Source organism: Caenorhabditis remanei, chromosome IV, assembly GCF_010183535.1.
Source record: "Caenorhabditis remanei strain PX506 chromosome IV, whole genome shotgun sequence".
Lineage (NCBI taxonomy): Eukaryota > Metazoa > Nematoda > Chromadorea > Rhabditida > Rhabditidae > Caenorhabditis > Caenorhabditis remanei.
Window position 1 is genome coordinate 15,145,575 of NC_071331.1, and position 19,778 is coordinate 15,165,352.

At 38.0% G+C, this 19,778-nt stretch overlaps 5 protein-coding genes across 5 annotated transcripts; 2 read left to right on the top strand and 3 right to left on the bottom strand.

Annotated features, from left to right (window-relative positions):
* Positions 1-1,172: 1,172 nt before the first annotated feature.
* GCK72_014233 (uncharacterized protein) lies at positions 1,173-2,356 on the top strand (the record flags this gene model as incomplete). Its single annotated transcript, XM_053730193.1, has 5 exons — positions 1,173-1,475; positions 1,522-1,644; positions 1,693-1,923; positions 1,968-2,159; positions 2,204-2,356. 5 exons carry the CDS (start codon positions 1,173-1,175, stop codon positions 2,354-2,356), a joined length of 1,002 nt encoding a protein of 333 aa, XP_053584965.1.
* A 408-nt stretch (positions 2,357-2,764) lies between these two features.
* On the bottom strand, positions 2,765-3,557 carry GCK72_014234 (uncharacterized protein; the record flags this gene model as incomplete). Its single annotated transcript, XM_003100762.1, has 3 exons — positions 2,765-3,007; positions 3,053-3,352; positions 3,396-3,557. The coding sequence occupies 3 exons, from the start codon at positions 3,555-3,557 to the stop codon at positions 2,765-2,767; spliced, it is 705 nt and encodes a 234-aa protein (XP_003100810.1).
* Positions 3,558-12,641: 9,084 nt separating this feature from the next.
* Positions 12,642-14,231, top strand: GCK72_014235 (uncharacterized protein; the record flags this gene model as incomplete). The annotated part of the gene is made up of 3 exons (XM_003100722.2): positions 12,642-13,625; positions 13,670-13,770; positions 14,135-14,231. 3 exons carry the CDS (start codon positions 12,642-12,644, stop codon positions 14,229-14,231), a joined length of 1,182 nt encoding a protein of 393 aa, XP_003100770.2.
* A 312-nt stretch (positions 14,232-14,543) lies between these two features.
* On the bottom strand, positions 14,544-16,143 carry GCK72_014236 (uncharacterized protein; the record flags this gene model as incomplete). Its single annotated transcript, XM_053730194.1, has 6 exons — positions 14,544-14,730; positions 14,776-15,080; positions 15,176-15,292; positions 15,343-15,621; positions 15,669-15,742; positions 16,032-16,143. The coding sequence occupies 6 exons, from the start codon at positions 16,141-16,143 to the stop codon at positions 14,544-14,546; spliced, it is 1,074 nt and encodes a 357-aa protein (XP_053584966.1).
* Positions 16,144-16,563: 420 nt separating this feature from the next.
* GCK72_014237 (uncharacterized protein) lies at positions 16,564-18,314 on the bottom strand (the record flags this gene model as incomplete). Its single annotated transcript, XM_053730195.1, has 3 exons — positions 16,564-16,738; positions 16,790-17,265; positions 17,331-18,314. 3 exons carry the CDS (start codon positions 18,312-18,314, stop codon positions 16,564-16,566), a joined length of 1,635 nt encoding a protein of 544 aa, XP_053584967.1.
* Between the last annotated feature and the right edge of the window lie 1,464 nt (positions 18,315-19,778).

Consider the following 19,778-nt stretch of genomic DNA (forward strand, 5'->3'; position numbering starts at 1 on the left):
TGAATAATTAATTATGAAACTAGTGGATCTCGAATCTTCTCAGAAATTCTCAATATTTATCTCCACGGCTCCCTTGATAATTCTCATTGTCTACTGTTCCTAAATTACATATTTCTCGTGAGCTCACCTTATTTCGCACTCTTATTGTGTTCTATTATTTTGAAATTCCTCTCTAGACACTCTAAATTATTCTGAAAAGGGAAGCAAGGAAGACGTGACTAGGTCAAAGTCTAGTCATCTTTCAATTTCCCCTGAATTGAGTTTTATTACAAACACAATTCTTCTGATCCTATTATTTGTGGTGCAAAGTATCCCACACACCTTTTTGTGTCCATCGTCCAAATATCTGAGAATTCAAATGCGTGTTTCCCTTTCAATTCGATATCTAATCAGCAGGGCATTATGCTTTTTTTCGTAGGGTTGGAGGACATTTTTGTCATCTTTTTTGAGTCAACCAGATGGTGTGCAAGTTAGAATAATGAAAAAGGAAGTCACCAAAGGAAGTAAGATTCGAATAATAAAGCCACGTAATTGTATGCATTAAGAAATTTAAGAGCAGACGTCAGATGGGAAGATAGAAAGAGGGATGGGAACAAGATGAAGGTCATCAAACATCCGGATAAATGGTTTAAAGAATTCTGAGAGACTTAATTCTGACTTGACTCCTTTCTTGATTCATTGACTCAAATATGCCTTTTTTCCATTTTGAGTCGAAACATAAGCTTCCCGTGAAACGTCGGAAATTCGAAATCATCTATAGTATACTTCCACCACGTGTTTTTAAAAACATGTCGTCACATTGAGATTTCTGGATTTTGGAAATTTGTATAGGTCTGACGTCGACTTCAGTTTGAGCTAATCTGAATACATTTCGATCTGATGCAGCCATATACATTATGTAAATCAGAAGAGTTATATGAAGTCATTTCTGAAAACAGATTTTGAATTTTAGGAGGGGTAGAATAATTCCTGTTAGATATCTTAAGGGCATGTAAGGTTTAACTCCGATTTTCATACGTACCGAGTTCAAGAGTATCTGAAATCTGAAGACGCACTGATATCTGAAAATAAGATTTGAATGGAGATAAGATGGATGAAACAAGATTATTCAAGAACGTCACAGAAGAAAAGAATTGGTGAAGACGCTAGTTTGAGATACATTACTTTCAGACATGGAACTATTTCTATCACTTCTCCATCTCGTATGCCTTACATCAATTCTCTGCGGGAATGTTTCTCAACTTGTTCTTCAATTATACACAAGAAGACTTCGTGATGTTACTCATGTTCAACAATTTCTTGCATTCTTTTTCGTTATCAATGCATTTGTTTCACTTGGAACTCCATGGATGATTGTTGAAACTTTAGTACGTCATTGGACATTTGGTCCAAGTGCTTGTAGAGCATATCAAGCAACTGCTCAAGTTGGAAGAACTATTTTACCATATATTATTGTTGCTCTTTATGTGGTTACGGTAAGTATATTACTGTAATGAAATGCAATTTGGTTTATCTTTTCAGAGTATGTCAATCAGTCCTTCAAGGAAATGCCGTATTCGACAATCTTTTACTTCGATGATGTTTGTCATCATATTTGCACTTCTCGTTCTTTTCATAATCATTCCGGTTATCGGAAGTTCTACGGTATACTGTAATTCGCTTATTTTGAGTATAAAACCTAAATAATTTCAGCTAATACCCCAGATTCACGGAAATCATTTACCAGGAGAACTGTATAGTGTTATGTTCGAATCATTTTTCTGTGTCATTCCATTCTCGGAAGAAGTGTATACAGATGGAGTGGCTCTTTTTGTGGAAGTTATTGTTCCATTGATTCTATGTACAATTTGTGCAGTTCGACTGAAAATGACAACAAAAGAAATGACATCGATGATGTCAATTGACTCTGTGAACTATTATTTGGTTAGTTCGTTTCCCTGTTTTTTTTCAAAACTTAAAACTTTCAGCTGTGGATATCAGTGATTCATTTCTCTACAAGTGTCTGGTACTATTTCTCTGTGGAAACAAAACGATGGATTTTTGATTTTCTACCATCTCCAATGGATTATCGAGATATTCTTTGTCTTTTACCATACATTTCTTCTTCGCTTACGTGGTATCCAGCATCTGATATGAGTACATTATGGTCATTATACGAGGTTTTTCGGAATTTTTCCACTGTTTTTCAATTTCTGAATTTCAGAGCCAGAATGAAAGTCCAGAATCTTGTCAGAGCAGAAACTCGTCTCGTCATGTTCGTCTTGTTGTACCTCATTCGACTTCAGCTTTAGAAGATTGTGGATATAATCATAGTTACCACTTGCCATTAAGTTCACAAAATACCTGTGATGTATGATGTATGATTCAATAAAGTTAATATCTGCTATTTATGAAATTTAATACTCCATAGACAGGGGAATTTCGTGAACTGTATGAATTTGAAAAGAAAGCAGCTGGGACTAATACAGTAACTCTTCTTTTATTATCATATTCGAAGAAGATTTATTCAAGACTGTTTTCAAACGTTGGTATATGTGAAAACATTGAAAAAGCACATTCATAAATTACTAAACATGAATGAGAATTGGAAATGATATAAAGCACCCAACAAAAAAATAATATCGATAAACAAACCCATAACTTGATAAATTATGCAATATTAATAGATGAGTAACTAAAATGACTTAGAATGAAACTTTGGAGAGAACTAAAACAACGGAAACAAAATAATGGAGATTTCGAGAGCATTGACAGAAATGATCGCCTAATCAAACTTTCCTTTACGCAGAACTTTTCCAATCTTGGAATTTTCTTCGAAGAGTGAACGAATCATGAATACTTGAACACCAGCAACACCAACCATGACAAGAGTGTGAACCACACTCCAGAATGTCACTCGATCGAAGTTAGCACTCATCACAGCACGATCACGAGCTTCATGTGCTCGAAGAAGAGCTTGATGATATTCAACTTTATTCAGATTGTTCTTGATTCCGTTGGCTCGACGCTAAAAGCATCTCAGTTATGGCGAAGTTTAAAAAATTAAGCTTACATGAAATTCATCGATTGTTACGCCAAGTTCATTCATTTTTGAAGAAAGATCAGCATCCGTTCTAGCCATAGCCGACAGATCCGCTTCGTCTAAGTTTCCGTGGGCATCAAACAAGAAAATTTCAAAGAAAACCACTTTTCTTGATTGATAACTGAATGAGTTGTCGAAGCATACTTGATAGTCTCCTGGTTGATTCAGTTCTATTCTATGAGATCCATCGACTTTCAATTGATCTTGTTTCAGTATGTTAGCACCATGAAGAATCATGAAGTTGATATTCAGATCTCCGCCATCAATAACCTAAGAATCGACGTGAGATATGGTTTTTGATTTTAAAAATTACCTGATAATCAACTTCCAGTGTCTTGTGCTTGGTGAGATCTACGGGTTGGAAGAAGCACTGAAATTTTCCAGCAGGGACTTCTACGGTAAAGTCGTACTCTCCACCCAAAACCAATGGAACTACAAGAAGAAGTGAAGATATCAATGCGGTTAATCGACCCATGTCTGGAAGTATTTCATTGAAGTTCAAGCAGCTGGTGGAAAAGATTTGAAAGTGAGAGAATAAAGGATTCTGGAGGAAAAAAAACGAGTGTTAGCTTTTTTTAATCTCTAAAGTTCTGAGATAAAGAGCTCATTTTGTCATAAATTTATTGTATTAAGCAAAAAACAAAGTTCAGACTTGAAAACTTGTGAAAACTGCAGATTTCACCAAGTTTACGTGTAAATCCTGAGCGCTGACCACTCATCTGTCCCGTGGAGCGCACTTGCTAAATCTCATTTTAACGTTTTTCGAATTATAATTTGCGCACGGTGATTTTTTCCCTACATTTCCCGTTGACAAATATTCGGCCCATGGTGCACAGAAAAATGGGCGGGGCTAAGGATGCAACCCCGCGGCACAGAAAATGAGTTTGAAATAATTGCAGTGGAAGTGCAGAGGAAGTATTATGAAAAGTGTTCGTTTGGAAACAAAAAAAGGTAGATAAGTCGAAAATCGTTCGAAAAACGAATTTATGTTATCAAACCAGAAAGTTTCAAGTAAAAAACATCTAAAATTTGACATTTCAACTGTATACATCCGTTATTCGGCGAAGAGAAGCGTAAAAAGTGCAATCCTGTGATCAATTCACCTCGTTTCTAACGTTTTCAAGACATCTAGGAGGGAGATAATCTGATAAATGAAATTTGTAAACACCTATTTGACACATTTATAATCACACAAGAGAGACCTACAAATCGGGAAGAAATGGATCGGGAATAAGCAAATTGGGAGAAGTGACGAATTGCGAAGAACGCTTTTTTGCAAATTCCAGTGTTTGAAAGGAACGAAAAGTTAAAAAAATTCTGTTTAGTTCAGTTATTGAGCTTACAAATGGTGTGTTTTCATGTTATTGAGCTGATTTTATGAAAATTCGCTTCGAGACGTCGGTATATCGAGTGAAGTTCAAAGTTGCCATCAAAGAAAAGTAAAACCATCATTAAAAGTGACAATAATTACACAATACACTTTCAAATGACAGTTTTTTTTTTCATTTCCGACACTGAAAATTTGCAAAAAAGCGTTTTTCTCGATTCGTCACTTTCTTCCAGATCCGTTTCTTGTCGATTGATCGTTCTTCCCGATTTGTAAGGTCTCACCCAAGAACAATTTTTGAGAAAACAACATTAAAAATCTCCATAATTCTTCATAAAACGGCTGAAAATGCTCCCAGTCATTTGAAACATACTATGGTTCATTTCAATCCCACTGCACGGTATTCCAAACAGCGAAATGGAATTTTTCACGATTTTTCTCATTAGAGCGCATTTGCAAATTACAAAAATGGAAAATTATTTTTTTGCACTGAAAATGCTGTTTTTCGGCTCTTGTGCTTTTGTTTCGAATTTTTCTCAATTTCTGCAACGACAGTCTGATAGATTGGCTCAATACCTATCATTTGAGCACAATTTGAAAAATTTCTGTCGTCCCAATGATTTTATGCGGCTCTTTTTATGGTTTGAACAAAAATCGGTGTTTTCATATAAAAATAGCGAATCTGCGGACCGAGACCTGTTTTTTATTGTGCAACTTGATGATATTTGATTGCTCAGCACAGAAAAGCCAGGAATTGTTATACTTTTGCTCCGAAAACACCGTTTTTCCTGAAAACTACATTCTGAGCCGTAGCGGCATTTCCATACAACTAAAATTAACAAATGATAGCTTAAAATGAAGCAAACAACATTTCCTATCAGATGGTCGTTTTGGATTTTCGTTAAAAGCTTTTTTTAAGCCAAAAAAGCTCAAAACGTGCTTCATGTGCCAAAAAAACGTTCCCACGTGAACTTTAGATCAAAAAATTTTTAGAGATCACAATAATTATTCACGCGGGAAGCTTCGCGGGCTGCACGTAAAACGCGTCAGAACCCGATAGGCTGAACTGGATTCGCTGTTTGGAACACCGTGCACTGGATTAGATTTTTGGACGATTTTCGTGAATTTTCCATTTTTATTACTGAGATCTCACGAAAACCTGAATAACTTTTTTCACAGAATCGTTCAAAAAAAAAAAGGAAAACAGATTTCAAATCAGTGGAAAATTTTCGTTCTAGTGATATATGTCTCGACCCATAACTCCATTTCTTTCCCTAGTTAAATTACACGTAAAAGCTGAGCTTCTTCGTGCGCTGCCTCAAATCTAGGCCATTTCAAAAACTAGGCCATCGGGTTTTAATTTCAGCATAATCTCGTTTTCTATATGAAGGAGTTATCAAAACGACTAGAATTTTTTTCTACAAAAACTAGATCTCAATAAAAATTTCCTATGGAAGCGTTTTTTTAATTTATGAATTCAGTTTTTTTTAATACCTCTTCAAAGTTTGTGGAAGAGAAATTAACACTGGCGATTGTGACTTCAGAAGAATCTCGTTTTCTATATGAAGGAGTTATCAAAATGACTAGAATTTTTTTCTACAAAAACTAGACCTAAATAAAAATTTCCTATGGAAGGGTTTTTTGAAAATTTTGACTTTAATTTTTTATATAGCTGATAAAAGATTATGGCAGAGAAAATTACACTGCGTTGTCCAGCGGAGCGCATTCACCGCACGGGGTCGTGGCCTAGCGAGAAGCAAAAATATGGAAGAAAAACCCAAATTTAATGTAGGGAAAAAATCACCGTGTTGCGTGCTCGTGAGTGTAATTGAGCTCATGATATCTATTCAAAAGCAACGCCAATCAAGGTTTATTCAGATTTGATAAGTTATATTGTTTTCTGACTAATTAATGTTATTTTTAATAGCTAAATCGGTTTATTTAAAACGACTCCTTCATAATTCGTTGAATTTTTACGGAGGTGTGTACTTCGTGCCGGCATTTTTATAACGCTGCATTTTCTAAACAATCCTTTCAAATAACGACAAAAATCAGAATTTGAATTCCCAGTATTCCTCGATAGAGCGTATTTGCCAGCACCCGTCCACACTTTTCCTCCTCGTGCCTGTCTGCTATTACTCTCGGCGCCGCTTGTTCGCTCTCATCGTTACTCACTTCATCTGTTCATTTTCGAATCATTTTACTTATTATTAAATCGATTGGAACCTTACTATTGTTTTCTCGCCTAGATCCCAATGCCAAAATATAAATCAATAATTATTTCTTTCTCTTTTTTGTTCTTTCTTCGCTGAATTTTGAATCTTGTGACGGATACTACCATGATATGGTCATTTTTTAAAGTTATTTTCAATATGTTCTCAGCTTTTTTTGTTGTAGTAATATGGAAAAAATACTGTCTCGTACATTAAGTTTTACTTTTGTTATCGATTTTTGAAGGTAATTTCCATATGACTTGATTTTCTGCTTTTTCAGTGATGGCTCGTTCAGACGGTTTCTCTCCGCGCAAAAGTTTGAGAAGATCTGCTCGAGAACACTCACGATCGTATGTTCAACAATTGGGCAATGATGATTTCGACGATATTTATGCACCACCGAGCAGGAGGGTGAGTGATAATATTCATGAAAAGTTGTTAGAAATCCTTCAATTTTCATTTTTTTTTAAATTACTTAAATTTCTCTAATTTTCAGAGAGGAAGTGGAGGTGGAGATGGTAACGGGTACACACGCTCAGGACGGAAAATCAATCACTCACATTATTACGAAGATGACTATCAGGAACCTGATAGCAGTGAAGATGAGAGAATTTACAGGCCTCGCAGGTTTGTCGCCTATTCATACTAAAAAGGAAACATTTAAACTTCAGAACATCGAATTCTCTTACATACCGCCAACAATACAAGCAAGCCATTGACGAATCTAAAAGATCTCAAAAGGTGCCACCTGCCAAACGAAAACGAATATACATGTCTGAGGACGATGACGAGCAGTATGTGGAGACCCGACAAGTTGAGAACACTGCCCCGGAACGTCCTATCCGTCGCAGTACGAGAAGAAGATCCTCAACACATGAAGAGGCAGAAGGTATTTGAATTTTTTATAGTTGATGTTATCAATTTAGTTTATTAAAGTTTCAGAACCAGAAGGTTCGCCAGTACGCAGAACTCGGCGAGCAACAAGAGGATTCGGAAGTGAACAACCAGAAGAAAATTTGGGTTTAGACGATATTCCGCAAACAGGAGAAAATGCTTCAAATGAAGGCCCTGTGGCCGATGTAGAAATGGATAATGAGAATGGAGATGAAGAAGACGTTATTGAAAAAATTGGTCGAGAGGAAGAAGAAGAGGAGGAAGATGGCGGAGAAGATGAAGACGGAAGCGTGGAGAAGGAACAGGTAAGACAAAAAATATTGAAATACTTAAATTTTATTTTTATTTTAAGGAAGAAGAAAGTAGTGAAGAAAGTTCCGAAGATACAACAGCTCCGCGTCAATATAGTCTGCGTCGTCGTCAACCTGTTGTTCAGTTTAATCAATCAGAAGCTCGTGAGAACAGACGTGCTCGCATCGAACATCATCGGACTGCTAATGCAAATAGGCATCGTAGAAATCGAAACGCGTCTCGTCGGAGACGTAGCGATTCGGATTCCGATAGCGACGACATGGTTCTTCCGCGCCCTGACAAACGTCAATCTCGGCCACATATGCACAACCGGGGAGAACGAGAACGTGGTCGATTTATGCCAATTAACATGACCGAAAAAGAATTACAGTCAGCACAACACATTCTGATGGACAGAATGAGAAAAACTGATGCTGGTCAAGGAGCGAGTGACATTGACCCAATGAGTGTAGATTCCTCTGTTGGGTTCGATCAAGTTGGTGGGCTTGGACATCATATCCAATCCCTGAAAGAAGTTGTGCTTTTTCCAATGCTGTACCCTGAAGTTTTCGCTAAATTCAATATAAATCCACCAAAAGGAGTAGTATTTTACGGACCACCTGGAACGGGAAAGACCCTAGTGGCACGTGCTCTCGCCAACGAATGTCGTCGAGGAGCCAACAAAGTTGCGTTTTTCATGAGAAAAGGAGCAGACTGTTTGAGCAAGTGGGTCGGAGAATCTGAAAGACAACTTCGTTTACTATTTGATCAAGCCTATGCTATGCGACCGTCGATTATATTTTTTGATGAAATTGATGGTTTGGCACCTGTTCGTTCTTCAAAGCAAGATCAAATTCATGCCAGTATAGTCAGCACCCTTCTTGCCCTCATGGATGGATTGGATGGCCGAGGAGAAGTAGTTGTTATCGGAGCTACCAATCGTTTGGATTCTTTGGATCCCGCTTTGAGAAGACCTGGACGTTTCGACAGAGAACTTCGATTCTCGTTGCCGGACTTGAATGCTCGACGACAAATTTTGGAAATTCACACTTCGAAATGGGAAGAGAATAAACCCACACCAGAAACTCTCGACTCGATAGCTGAAAAAACGAGTGGTTACTGTGGAGCGGATCTCAAGTTCCTCTGTACGGAATCAGTTCTCATTGGACTACGTTCAAGATACCCACATATTTATATGTGTTCGGAACGTCTGAAACTTGATATTGCTACTATCAAAATTACCCAAGAATATTTTGGGCATGCGATGCGACGCATTACACCAGCTTCTCGACGTGATCTCACAATTCCATCAAGACCATTAGATGAAAGAACTTCAATTCTTCTAGGTGATACTGTAAAAAACCTTATTGCTCTTCGAATTCCACAGGGTTATCAATGTGTTGAAAATGCAATGGCTACGGCCAAATGTGAATTGGAGCAAGTGGTACGAGCATTGGAGCCGAACTTGACAGTTCCAGCTATTCGTCTTCTGTTATGTGGATCACCTTCTCTTTCGGATGGGGGCCAGACGTCATACGTACTTCCAGCCATTCTCGCAAAACTTGATCATCTTCCAGTATTTTCTCTGTCTGTCTCTAGTCTTCTGACAGATGGACGACCAGAAGAAGCTTTTTCACATGTTGTTCAATCGGCAATGCGAGCATCTGCGACAGGTCCCTGTATTATGTTGCTACCATCGATCGACGAATGGATTAAAGTTATTCCTGTATCAGTTCAACACATGCTCATTACTTGCTTGGAGTCGATGACAGGGTTCACTCCTATCCTATTTCTCTCCACACTTGATTCCTCTTTCGAGGTTGCACCCGAATACGTCACCGATGTTTTTCGACATGCGAATTGTATCACGTACGTTTTTCGACGGCTAAAATTATTTTGAAAGTTATGGTTTTTTTCAGCTTGAACCCGTCACGTCGATCAGTACGGAAAAAATACTTTGAACATGTTATCAACTCTGTTTATACAAAACCGAAGGTTTTTGACCGTAAGTTCTGCCGTAATGTCGATCTGAAAAATCGTTTTATTTTCAGCTACAATCTATGTAATGCCTCAGCCGGACGATGACTCTCCAGAAGCAAAACCTTCTCGTAACCTCAATGATGAGGAAACCAGAGAACTTCTGAAAATGTACACAGCTCTACAAAGACAAATGCGAATGTTTTTCAAAGAACGACTTTGTGAGTATTTTTAATTATTTTCACGAATTTCACCATTTTTTCCAGCTCGTTTGATGAGGGATCGACGTTTCGTCGAGTTCGTAGAACCTGTCGATGCCGAAGAGGCAGAAGACTACTATGAGATTATTGAGCAACCAATTTGTATGCAGGACATCATGGAGAAGCTGAACAAATGCGAATACAATCACGCGGACAAATTCATTTCTGATTTGATTTTGATTCAATCTAACGCTCTTGAGTACAATCCGTCAAATACGAAAGACGGGAAATTGATTCGTCAGATGGCCAACACTTTACGAGATGCGATTGATGATGTAATTGATTGTGAACTCGACGAATCGTTTGTTGAGCGGATTGAAACTGTTTCACGAATGCTACAAGATGCGGGTGTGACCCCAACATCTGATCAACTTCTCACAGAAATTCCAAAAGGTTTTGTTCGGAGAAAGCCATGGACGATGTCGAATACCCTCGCCAAAGAAATCGAAAGTTGGAAAGAAGAACGAGAAGCAGAAAATCAGAAAATCAAAGAGAAACTAGGCTTAACTGCCCTTCCGGATTGCGCACAAACAGTTATTGAAGACAACAAAAGCGAAGAAGGTACGAGCACTTCAACAGAAGGCGGTACCTCTGGTTTCAATAGTAAGAAGAAATTGATGAAGAAAAAGAAGAATCAAAGAAAAAGCAAGAACGATGAATCTCAAGATCCAGAAGAAGAAAGTGCAGGAGAAGACACTGGAGAGGAGACTGCTATCGAAGACATCGCGAATAGTGCAAATCAACGTACCGGAAATGTCGAAGTTGATATGAAAGAAGTGAATGAAGATCCCGTACCGACTTCCCAAAAAATTTCTTCACCAGACAAAGAGTTGATCATTTCCAAAGAAGCAATTTCGAATCTGATTCAGTTGTGTTTGGAAAAATCCGAAGGATGGTCTGTGAGCGAATTGGAACGTCTTTCTTCAGTGCTGTCACACACAATTGAAAGATTCCGGTGAGTTGATTTACGCAGAGTTTATATTTCTGACCAGTTATCAGATATCGAAGAATGAACTAATATAATAATTCCAGTGACGAATGGAACCGAGATTGCCTTCCAGAGCAGCTAACTCATATTGTTCGTGACTGGCAAGCGGTCGACGTAACAAATGAAACGATAAGCAATGGAACAGGTTCAAAATTAAATGGTCGTCTCCTAAATGGATGTTGAGTCCAGGTTCTTGTGACTGAAAGTTTACGTTTTAATTTTTTATATATATTTTTCTGAATATTGAATCACTTGTACCTTATTAATTACCCGAGTTCGTCTCCACCAAATCTCCGTGTGAAATCTTTCAAAAGTAAAAACGGCTAACGTGATACTCACTCATATTCTTTTTTTTTTCAAAATTCTTTTTTTACGTTTTTTCCATTGAAATACTTTAAAAAAACGTTAACTCGAGGCATGTGCCCTCATTATCTTATTGATCTTTCACATTACAGTTCTTTTCGTCTTTCTGAAAAACTTATACATAAAGCATTCGAAACTGGTTATATTTTTCTGTAATGTTCTTTTGATCAATCGTTCGATCTCGCCGATATATATTTATCTATTTCATTCAATTGATCTATAATTACTACTTTTGTTTTCAGATGGACTTCCAGAACAGAGCTGGAGGTAAAACGGGAAGTGGAGGAGTAGCTTCGGCTGCGGATGCCGGTGTCGATCGTCGAGAACGGCTTCGTCAATTGGCTCTTGAGACGATTGATTTACAAAAGGACCCTTACTTTATGCGTAATCACATTGGAACATACGAATGCAAATTGTGTCTCACACTCCACAACAATGAAGGATCGTATCTGGCGCATACACAAGGAAAAAAGCATCAAGCTAATCTAGCACGACGTGCTGCTAAAGAACAATCGGAGCAGCCATTCCTTCCGGCACCACAGAAAGCTGCTGTCGAAACGAAAAAATTCGTAAAGATTGGACGGCCTGGTTACAAGGTGACACGAGAGCGAGATCCAGGGTCTGGTCAGCAAGCACTGCTTTTTCAAATCGACTATCCAGAAATCACGGATGGAATCGCTCCACGCCATCGTTTCATGTCAGCTTACGAACAGAAGATTCAACCACCAGACAAGAGATGGCAATATCTGTTGTTTGCCGCTGAACCTTATGAAACAATCGGATTCAAGATTCCATCCAGGTGAGCATTACAGATTGAAGAACATTCAAAAAGAAAGAAGCAAAAGAAATAGCCCATATCTCATTCTTCTTTTTCTTCATAGCAAGTTTCAAATTATTGTTTTCCAGAGAGGTGGACAAGTCCGAAAAGTTCTGGACGATGTGGAATAAAGACACCAAGCAATTCTTTTTGCAAGTTGCATTCAAAATGGAGCGACTTGACGAACAACCATACTATTGATTGATACTCAGTATTTTATCTCTTGTTCTAAAAATTCCAAGTTCTTTAAATTCAATATTCTTTTTCTCTCTATCTCTCTCTCTCTCTCTCCTTGAAGATTTGGTAAAATAAATTATTACTCATAACATTTAGTCTTGTTGGTATTCCTATCGTTGTTAGATTTAAATCAACTTCCAGATTATCTTCAGCGTTTTATTCTTTCTATTTTAATACAAAACTTCTGTTCAGATGGCAAAGAAATTAGTCAAAAGAAAAGCCGAGGCTCCGCCTACCGACAGTGAAGCCAGTCAGAAGAATGAGGATGCTCCTCAAAAAATTAAAAAACAGAAGAAGGAAACCGCGCCTGCAAAACTTGAAACATATCAAGCTGGAGGATTATCGAGTCTTTTCGGAAAATCGAGTGATGGAGGAACTGTTGTTGAAGATGTTGTTAAAGGAGACACTGTAATCGAAAAACCAAAACGCAGAAAGTACGATCCGAAACAAAAAGCAAAGGAGGAAAATAGTGATTCAGCTGAAGCTGCTCCTGAGATTGTGGAAGATGGTGGAGAAGAAAATGGAGAGAAGAAAGAGAAAAGAGACAGAACAAAGCAAAGAAACAATAGAGTTCTTTCGAAAGCGAACGCTCGTTCTTCTGCTGCTGATAGCGCGAAGACTGTTTTCATTGGAAATATGCCACTGACTATGAACGAGAAATCTGTTCGTAAAATCTTTTCCGATTTTGGAGCAATTTCTTCAGTTCGAATGAGAAACCTGATTCCAGTCAATGAAAAACTCACGAAACGCGTCACTCATCTCTCTGGAAAGCTCAACGATAAACAGAACTCTCTCATTTTTTATGTCAAGTATAATGACGAAGAATCAGTAGAGAAAGCTCTGAAATATAACGGAACCAAACTGGAAGATCATATCGTTCGCGTTGACAAAGTCGGAAGTAAGAAGAAAGAATTCGGAAAAGATTTGGCTATTTTCGTCGGAAATCTGCCTTTTGATATCACAGAGGATGCTTTGATCACTTTCTTCACTGAACAAATTGGACAAGTTGAAGCTGTTCGAATTGTTAGAGATAAAGCCACTGGAGTAGGAAAAGGATTCGCTTTCGTCAATTTCAAACAAGACTCATCTGTCAGTTTGGCATTGAGTATGGAGACGATCAAAATGGAGAAACGAGACCTTCGCATAACTAAAGTTATGAAGAAAGGGCACTTGACGGTATTTTTATTTCACTAACTTATTTTAATGAAAAAATAATTCAGAAAATCCAAACGGCAAAGAAAAGAGCACCAATTGCCAAGAGAAAACAAAACGAAATCTCCGGAAAAATGCACAAGTTCAAATTTTCGACCAAGAAAGAAAGGTTAGTTTCCAAATATTCTGTAAAAATCTCATGTCAAAACGAAAATAAACTACTCCGCTCACTCTTCTTTCCCTTTACTCTCACTCTCCACCCGCCACCTTTGTCTAACGTTTGCGCTTGCAATAACTACCCGCAGGGTCTCCTCCATTAAGTGACATTTGTAGCGCAGCTGGGTGTGCGTTTGTTCACCAGACGCAGGGTCTGTGGTTCATCCCCTCCCGCTGTTCGCACGACTGCAACCTGCTTTCGGAATATTACCGTCTGCGGTACTTGTAGTGCTAAATGAACGTGGGCCCTCCGTGTGCGTGTATAACTTAATTGAACTAGCACTCCGTTGGTCACCGAATAATTTTATTTTTTTCAGAACAACTGAGCAAAATGATCGTCGTGCTCTGAAAAAGTCAGCGAAGAAAGCTATCAAGAAGAAGAAGGCATCCAAACAAGGACGACTTATGGCCTAGAGTATGCATACACTCTTATTGTTTTTTTTTGTTTACCTGTTGATCATTGTTTTGTTATTTTCTAAATTAAAATTAAAATAGTTGTTGTTCAATCAATAAATTCTTTATCTTACGAAATATTATCACAGGTAGATACAATAAATGCAAATAGATTCACAGAGAATGAGAAGGCAATACAACTAAAACACCCAGTAAAACGAGGAAGGAAGAAAATAGAAAACGAAAGAAACAACGAAAAAGGGTAGTCGAAACTAGAGATCCAAAAAACATACTAGAAGATTATTGCAAAAAAGAGAAAACATTAGATATACATTACGCCATTGACTCTTTTTCAGGTTCAGTGGCGACTCGAGAAGAATGTACATTTGAAGATTGGGGAGAAACTACAGTAACTGAACTTGGTTCGTCGTTCTCATCTTCGTCCCAGTTTCCATAATTTGCAACTTCAGCGGTTCGAGTTTTGTTCAATCGTTCATTGAGTTCTTTCAAAGCTTTTTGCCTGAAGTTGTACTTTATGAGATTCATTTTATCATTTTGAACCAACCTTCTTCTCTCTGAATCCTTTGCCGAATTTTCCAATGCCGGCAAATTGATTCCTACAGCCACCGATTGCAAGGAATTTAAATCCACATGACGAACTTGCCGTTTGCACACGCCCATTCTGGCAAGTGTGCGGAAACAAACTTTTCCAATGAGTGTGAAGAATAATTGAGTTCGAGACGGGAAAAGACTGGCCCATGTGAAATGTTCGCTGCCATCTCCATAGATTTCATCGGTTTCATGAGATTTATAGAAACGTAGATAGGTCCAAGCAACTTGAACTCCAATGGCAATTTGAAGGAAAGAAACCTGAAATTCAAGAGAAACTCTTTTAATACTTCTTAACCAACTCCCATTGAAATTAAATCATCAGAGTATCAGGTTGTCATGTTAGAAAAACTCACGAAATAAATAAACTTGGTGAGAGCCAAAATGAATGAAACGCAGACTGAGAAGAATGGGAGATGGGCATATTTGATACGCCCGAAGGGGGTGGCTAGTACGATGGTGTCAGGCAAAAACTGTAAAATAACATAATTTTATGAATTTTTGAATGAATATGAATACTCACCTGTTTCATGAGAACCATAACTGCGCTACAGACTGGAGTCATACCGACGAGTGGCTCAATATAGAAAAACTTAATTGAATCGAAGAAGATGTAGGTGAGATATGCGAAAACCACAATAGCAAGAGTGGTGATTCCTTGAGTTATTGCATAAAGTTTTAAAAGAGACTCATTCGTATTATTGAGACGAACAAGGTTCGTGCCAAAATGGAGACACCAAACAGTCCAAAGAACATCAATTAGATTATGACCACAGAACGCACTGGTAGCGATGCGCCACAGCTGAAAGTAGACTCTGTTAGGTTAGTGGAAATTTCTATATTTCTCACCTCAATTGAAGCCAATTGGTACGGATGAAGCCATAAGAGTAGTCGAGCAAAGTGAAGATATGAGATGATGAATCCTAGAAGAAATTTTATATTATAGAAATTTCGAAAGTTTGAATTTGATTGCTTCGAAAATGCAACGGATTTTCAAGCTTTATAAAAAACTGAAAATAAATAAAATTACTTATGTAGAATTCCTGGATCTGAGAATATATTTTTTACTACTGTACTGTCTCTGAGTATTATCACTCAAGGGATTCTTCTGTATCTTCAGAGATTTGAAAATCATTTTGATCAAATTCAATATATACATTCTTCTCCATCTTTTCACGGCTTTTTATTGTAAGAAGTTTAAAAAAAACATACCAATTATTCGAAGAACTACGAGAAATCGGAATGGAAGCGCGTTATTCCGAAGCACATCTGAATGGCGTTCGACGACGATTTGCAGGTCGCCAAGAACTGACTTCACACCCATCTTGTCTGAAAATCCACTTTGAATTCACTTGATGGTATTATCCTGAACTGTAGAGACGTTAGACGAAAAAGTGTCTATGAGCTGGATTTGGTAAGCGCGCTCTGTTGCGAACAACACTTTTCTCGTTCACTCACACACTTTCTGTTATCGAAAAAAAGATGAAAAGACAGCGATTGAAACGCAAAATACGTGGATATCTGGACGATAACATCTCCAAGAGAATTAGCGAGGTTCACGTTCGATTTAGAGATCTTTAATTGAGAATTTTTAACTACAGATTTATTTTTATTAATGAAAAAGGAAAATATGACAGATGGAAATTGAGAGATGTATGGCACAGCACTAAAATGGGATTACTTGAAACAGGTTCTGAAAGGCTCAAACGGGAATAGGGTGAAATTTATAAATTAACGAAGAGATTCAAGTTCTGGTCATGTGATATCGAACTATTAGTGGTTCTGATTTGGGCTGCCCGCGACGTTTCATCATCCAGACGAAACGAATTGAGAAGTCTTTACCCATGAGCTGACCATCACAGAAAATGTCCAAATCTCCATACCTACTTTGGTCATCCCATATTTGCAGAGAGATGTATCTGTAAAAAAACGGTGTTTTCTAAGAAGGATGTTAATCTTATTCAACTTACTTCTTCAATGTATTCATAGTGGTCATTTCACTACATCGAATAAAAGGACGAGTAATAAGCGGTAAATTTGGGGTTCCGGGGAGAAGATTTACAGTCACTTGGCAATCATCACGATGATGTGAAAATCGAGGCCTTTCTAATGGGTAACATCTATTTGTTCCAGTTACTCGTTCTTTTTCCAATCTCTCAGCTCTTTCTCGATCTTCTGCGGCAGTGTCTATTCCAATAGCTTCCCGACAATCTCTTAGAAATTTCTTTCTTGCTTCTAATTCTTTGTCTTCTAATTTTGGCACGAATTGATTAACGAGATCATTAAATGCTCTGTCATACGTGACGTAGTGAGTTGGATGAGATCCATGAATGAATGTTCCGCATGTTGGACATGTTTTGTTATCAGCGTCGAAATATTTCAGAAGGCAACTTTTGCAGAAAGTGTGCATGCAGTCGATAATTGTTGTTGCATCTACGATGTAACCCTGGAAATAAAAAAGTTTAAATTTACCGCAATTAAAATAAACTCAAGGATGTTTAAAAAACCTACATCACAAATCGAACAAGTGATAAACGGATTCAGAACCTCCATTTCATATTTCACAGTGGCTCTACGAAAGTTGTTCGTCACTTTTGGCACTCCATTATCAGAAGAAAAGTTTGCTTTGGGGAAATATGCCATCATTTCTTCTCTTCTCCGTTGATTAATCGAAGATATTGGCCCGAAATTCCATTTACTTGCTTCAGCTTTAATCTTTCTTTGACCGTATTTTAATCTCATTGATTCTTCCTTTTCTCGTACTCTTCTTCGTTCTTTTCTTTCTTTTTTCTTTGCAATTTTTGCCAATTTTTCTTCATTAGTTAATTTTGGTCGACTTTTTGCTTCTTCAATTCTTCTGGCTCTTCTTTCTGCACGTTCTCGAAATTTTTTCTCTTCTGGACTTTCTTCTTCTTCCTCGACAACTTGTTTTTTTCTTCTTGGTGGAACATTTTTTGTTGCCGGCGAATCTGTCGCTCCTTTTTTAACTTTACCTGCGCCGGGCTTACGGCCTTTTTTTGGGGCAGGTTCTGATTTTACAACAACTGAAGCAGGCGACGGAGAACGAGATGGTGAAGGACTAGGAGAGGATGGTGGCGTGTCTGGTGGTGTTTCTTTCTTCTTTCTCTTCTTGGTAGACGGTTTTTGTTGTTTTTTCGATGATACTGGGGGTTCAGGTGTGGGTTCTCTGGAGCTAACTGGATTCTCTTCAGCAGCTTCTTCGTCTTCTATTTCTTCTTCCACCACTTCCTTTTTCGCTTGAAGGGAAGCTCTTTTCGTTTTACTTTTACCACGATTTAATGTTGTTGCTCCACGTTTTCCCTTTTTCGCTTGAGATGTAGATGCTTCGTAATCTTCATCCGAGTCGGGGTCAGATTCTGGTTCTGGTGTTGGTTTTCTTTTAACCGGCGGTGCATTTGTTGTTGTAGACCTCCTAGTTACCCGAGAGCGTGATGTGTTGGCTGATTCGGGAGGAGCAGGTCTTTTACGAGGCATCTGAGGAATATAATGGAAAAAATGAAGTTAAAACTTTAAATTTAAAAACTTTGATATAAATATAGTATTAAGTTTCAAACTGATAGAAAATAAAAAACCTGTGAAAGAATATAACATCGAGTTAAACATTTTTATTTAAACATTCACAAGGTGGTCACCGATAACAGAAACAATCAATTCCACCCGTTCTTCTTACTTCACTCATAGCTTAATCATGGTCGCAACATGTTATTTATCCTTCCTTGTTCTTTTTCGTCTTTTTCTCTCTGTTCATGAGCCAAATGAGCAGTATTTGATAAGAAAGCGAGAGCACCTTTGTGACATCTATTCGCATAGTGACCTTTTTCTCCGCACTGAAAATAATCCCGTTGTTAATTGAAAACTATTAGATGAGACTGACCTTATAACAAGTTACATCAGAAAGATTTTTCTTATCTGGAATAAGAGAGAGATCCACTCGATGATGATGATCCTGTGATTGCCTGTTTTGGCCTGGTAGATGTGGACAAGTAGTAGCTTTGTGGCCTCGTTCGTGACAATTGTGACAGGTGATAGCTTGACTATAGGTTGGTTTTGCATGACTGACAGTGATATTTTCAAATGAAGGAAGTCCGAATGACGGATGTGCATACTGACAATCAGGTCCTTGGGGGCAGAAACCTGCTAGATAATTCGGGCAAACAGCACGACGACGGTGACGATGTTTACAGTAAGGACCATGTCGACAAAATCCACGATCGTACCACGGACAATCTTTCATTTTTGTCTCTGGATCAATATGGCGGAAAGGACATTCTCGATTACTGCACGCACTGTATTTTGAGAAGAAGAAGCATTCGGGCATTTTTGTGAGATCATACTCGTGTAGAAACTCGCATTGATCACCCTTTTTACAGAGACCACGAAGCCAATGCTTACAAACGACAGCTTTCTCCCCATCGATATGGCGAAGAGGGCAAGTTGGTCCAAAAGGGCAAATTCCTAGTTTATTCTTTCTGCATACCGCTCGACCACTTCTATCAAGATCCCGGAATGGGGCCTGGAACATAGTTATAATTGAAGAATAAGACATCTAAACCGTACCTCCTTCATTCCTCGTTGATTAAATAATGCTTCTTCAACATCCGTCATGGGGGCAGTTATATTTGATATCAAATCCGTCATCGTTTGCGGAGCGAATGCCTTTTGCATCGCATTTAGCTGAATGTCGTGTAAATGTTGAGCTACCACAATCATCTGGAAAAATTAATTCGAATTGTTTTTTTCCCTCAATACCGAAAGATGAAATAGGAACCGAATCTCATTCTTTTCCCGAAATATTCTATTATCGGGAACCTCAAATAACATTAATAAGGAGATAACGAATAATTTTAATTAATGCATTTCTGTTCTAAATCTGTTAAAACTGGCAATAGGTCAGAAAAAAGATATGTTTACTTGGAAAATGTGGGGTGAACGAGATAC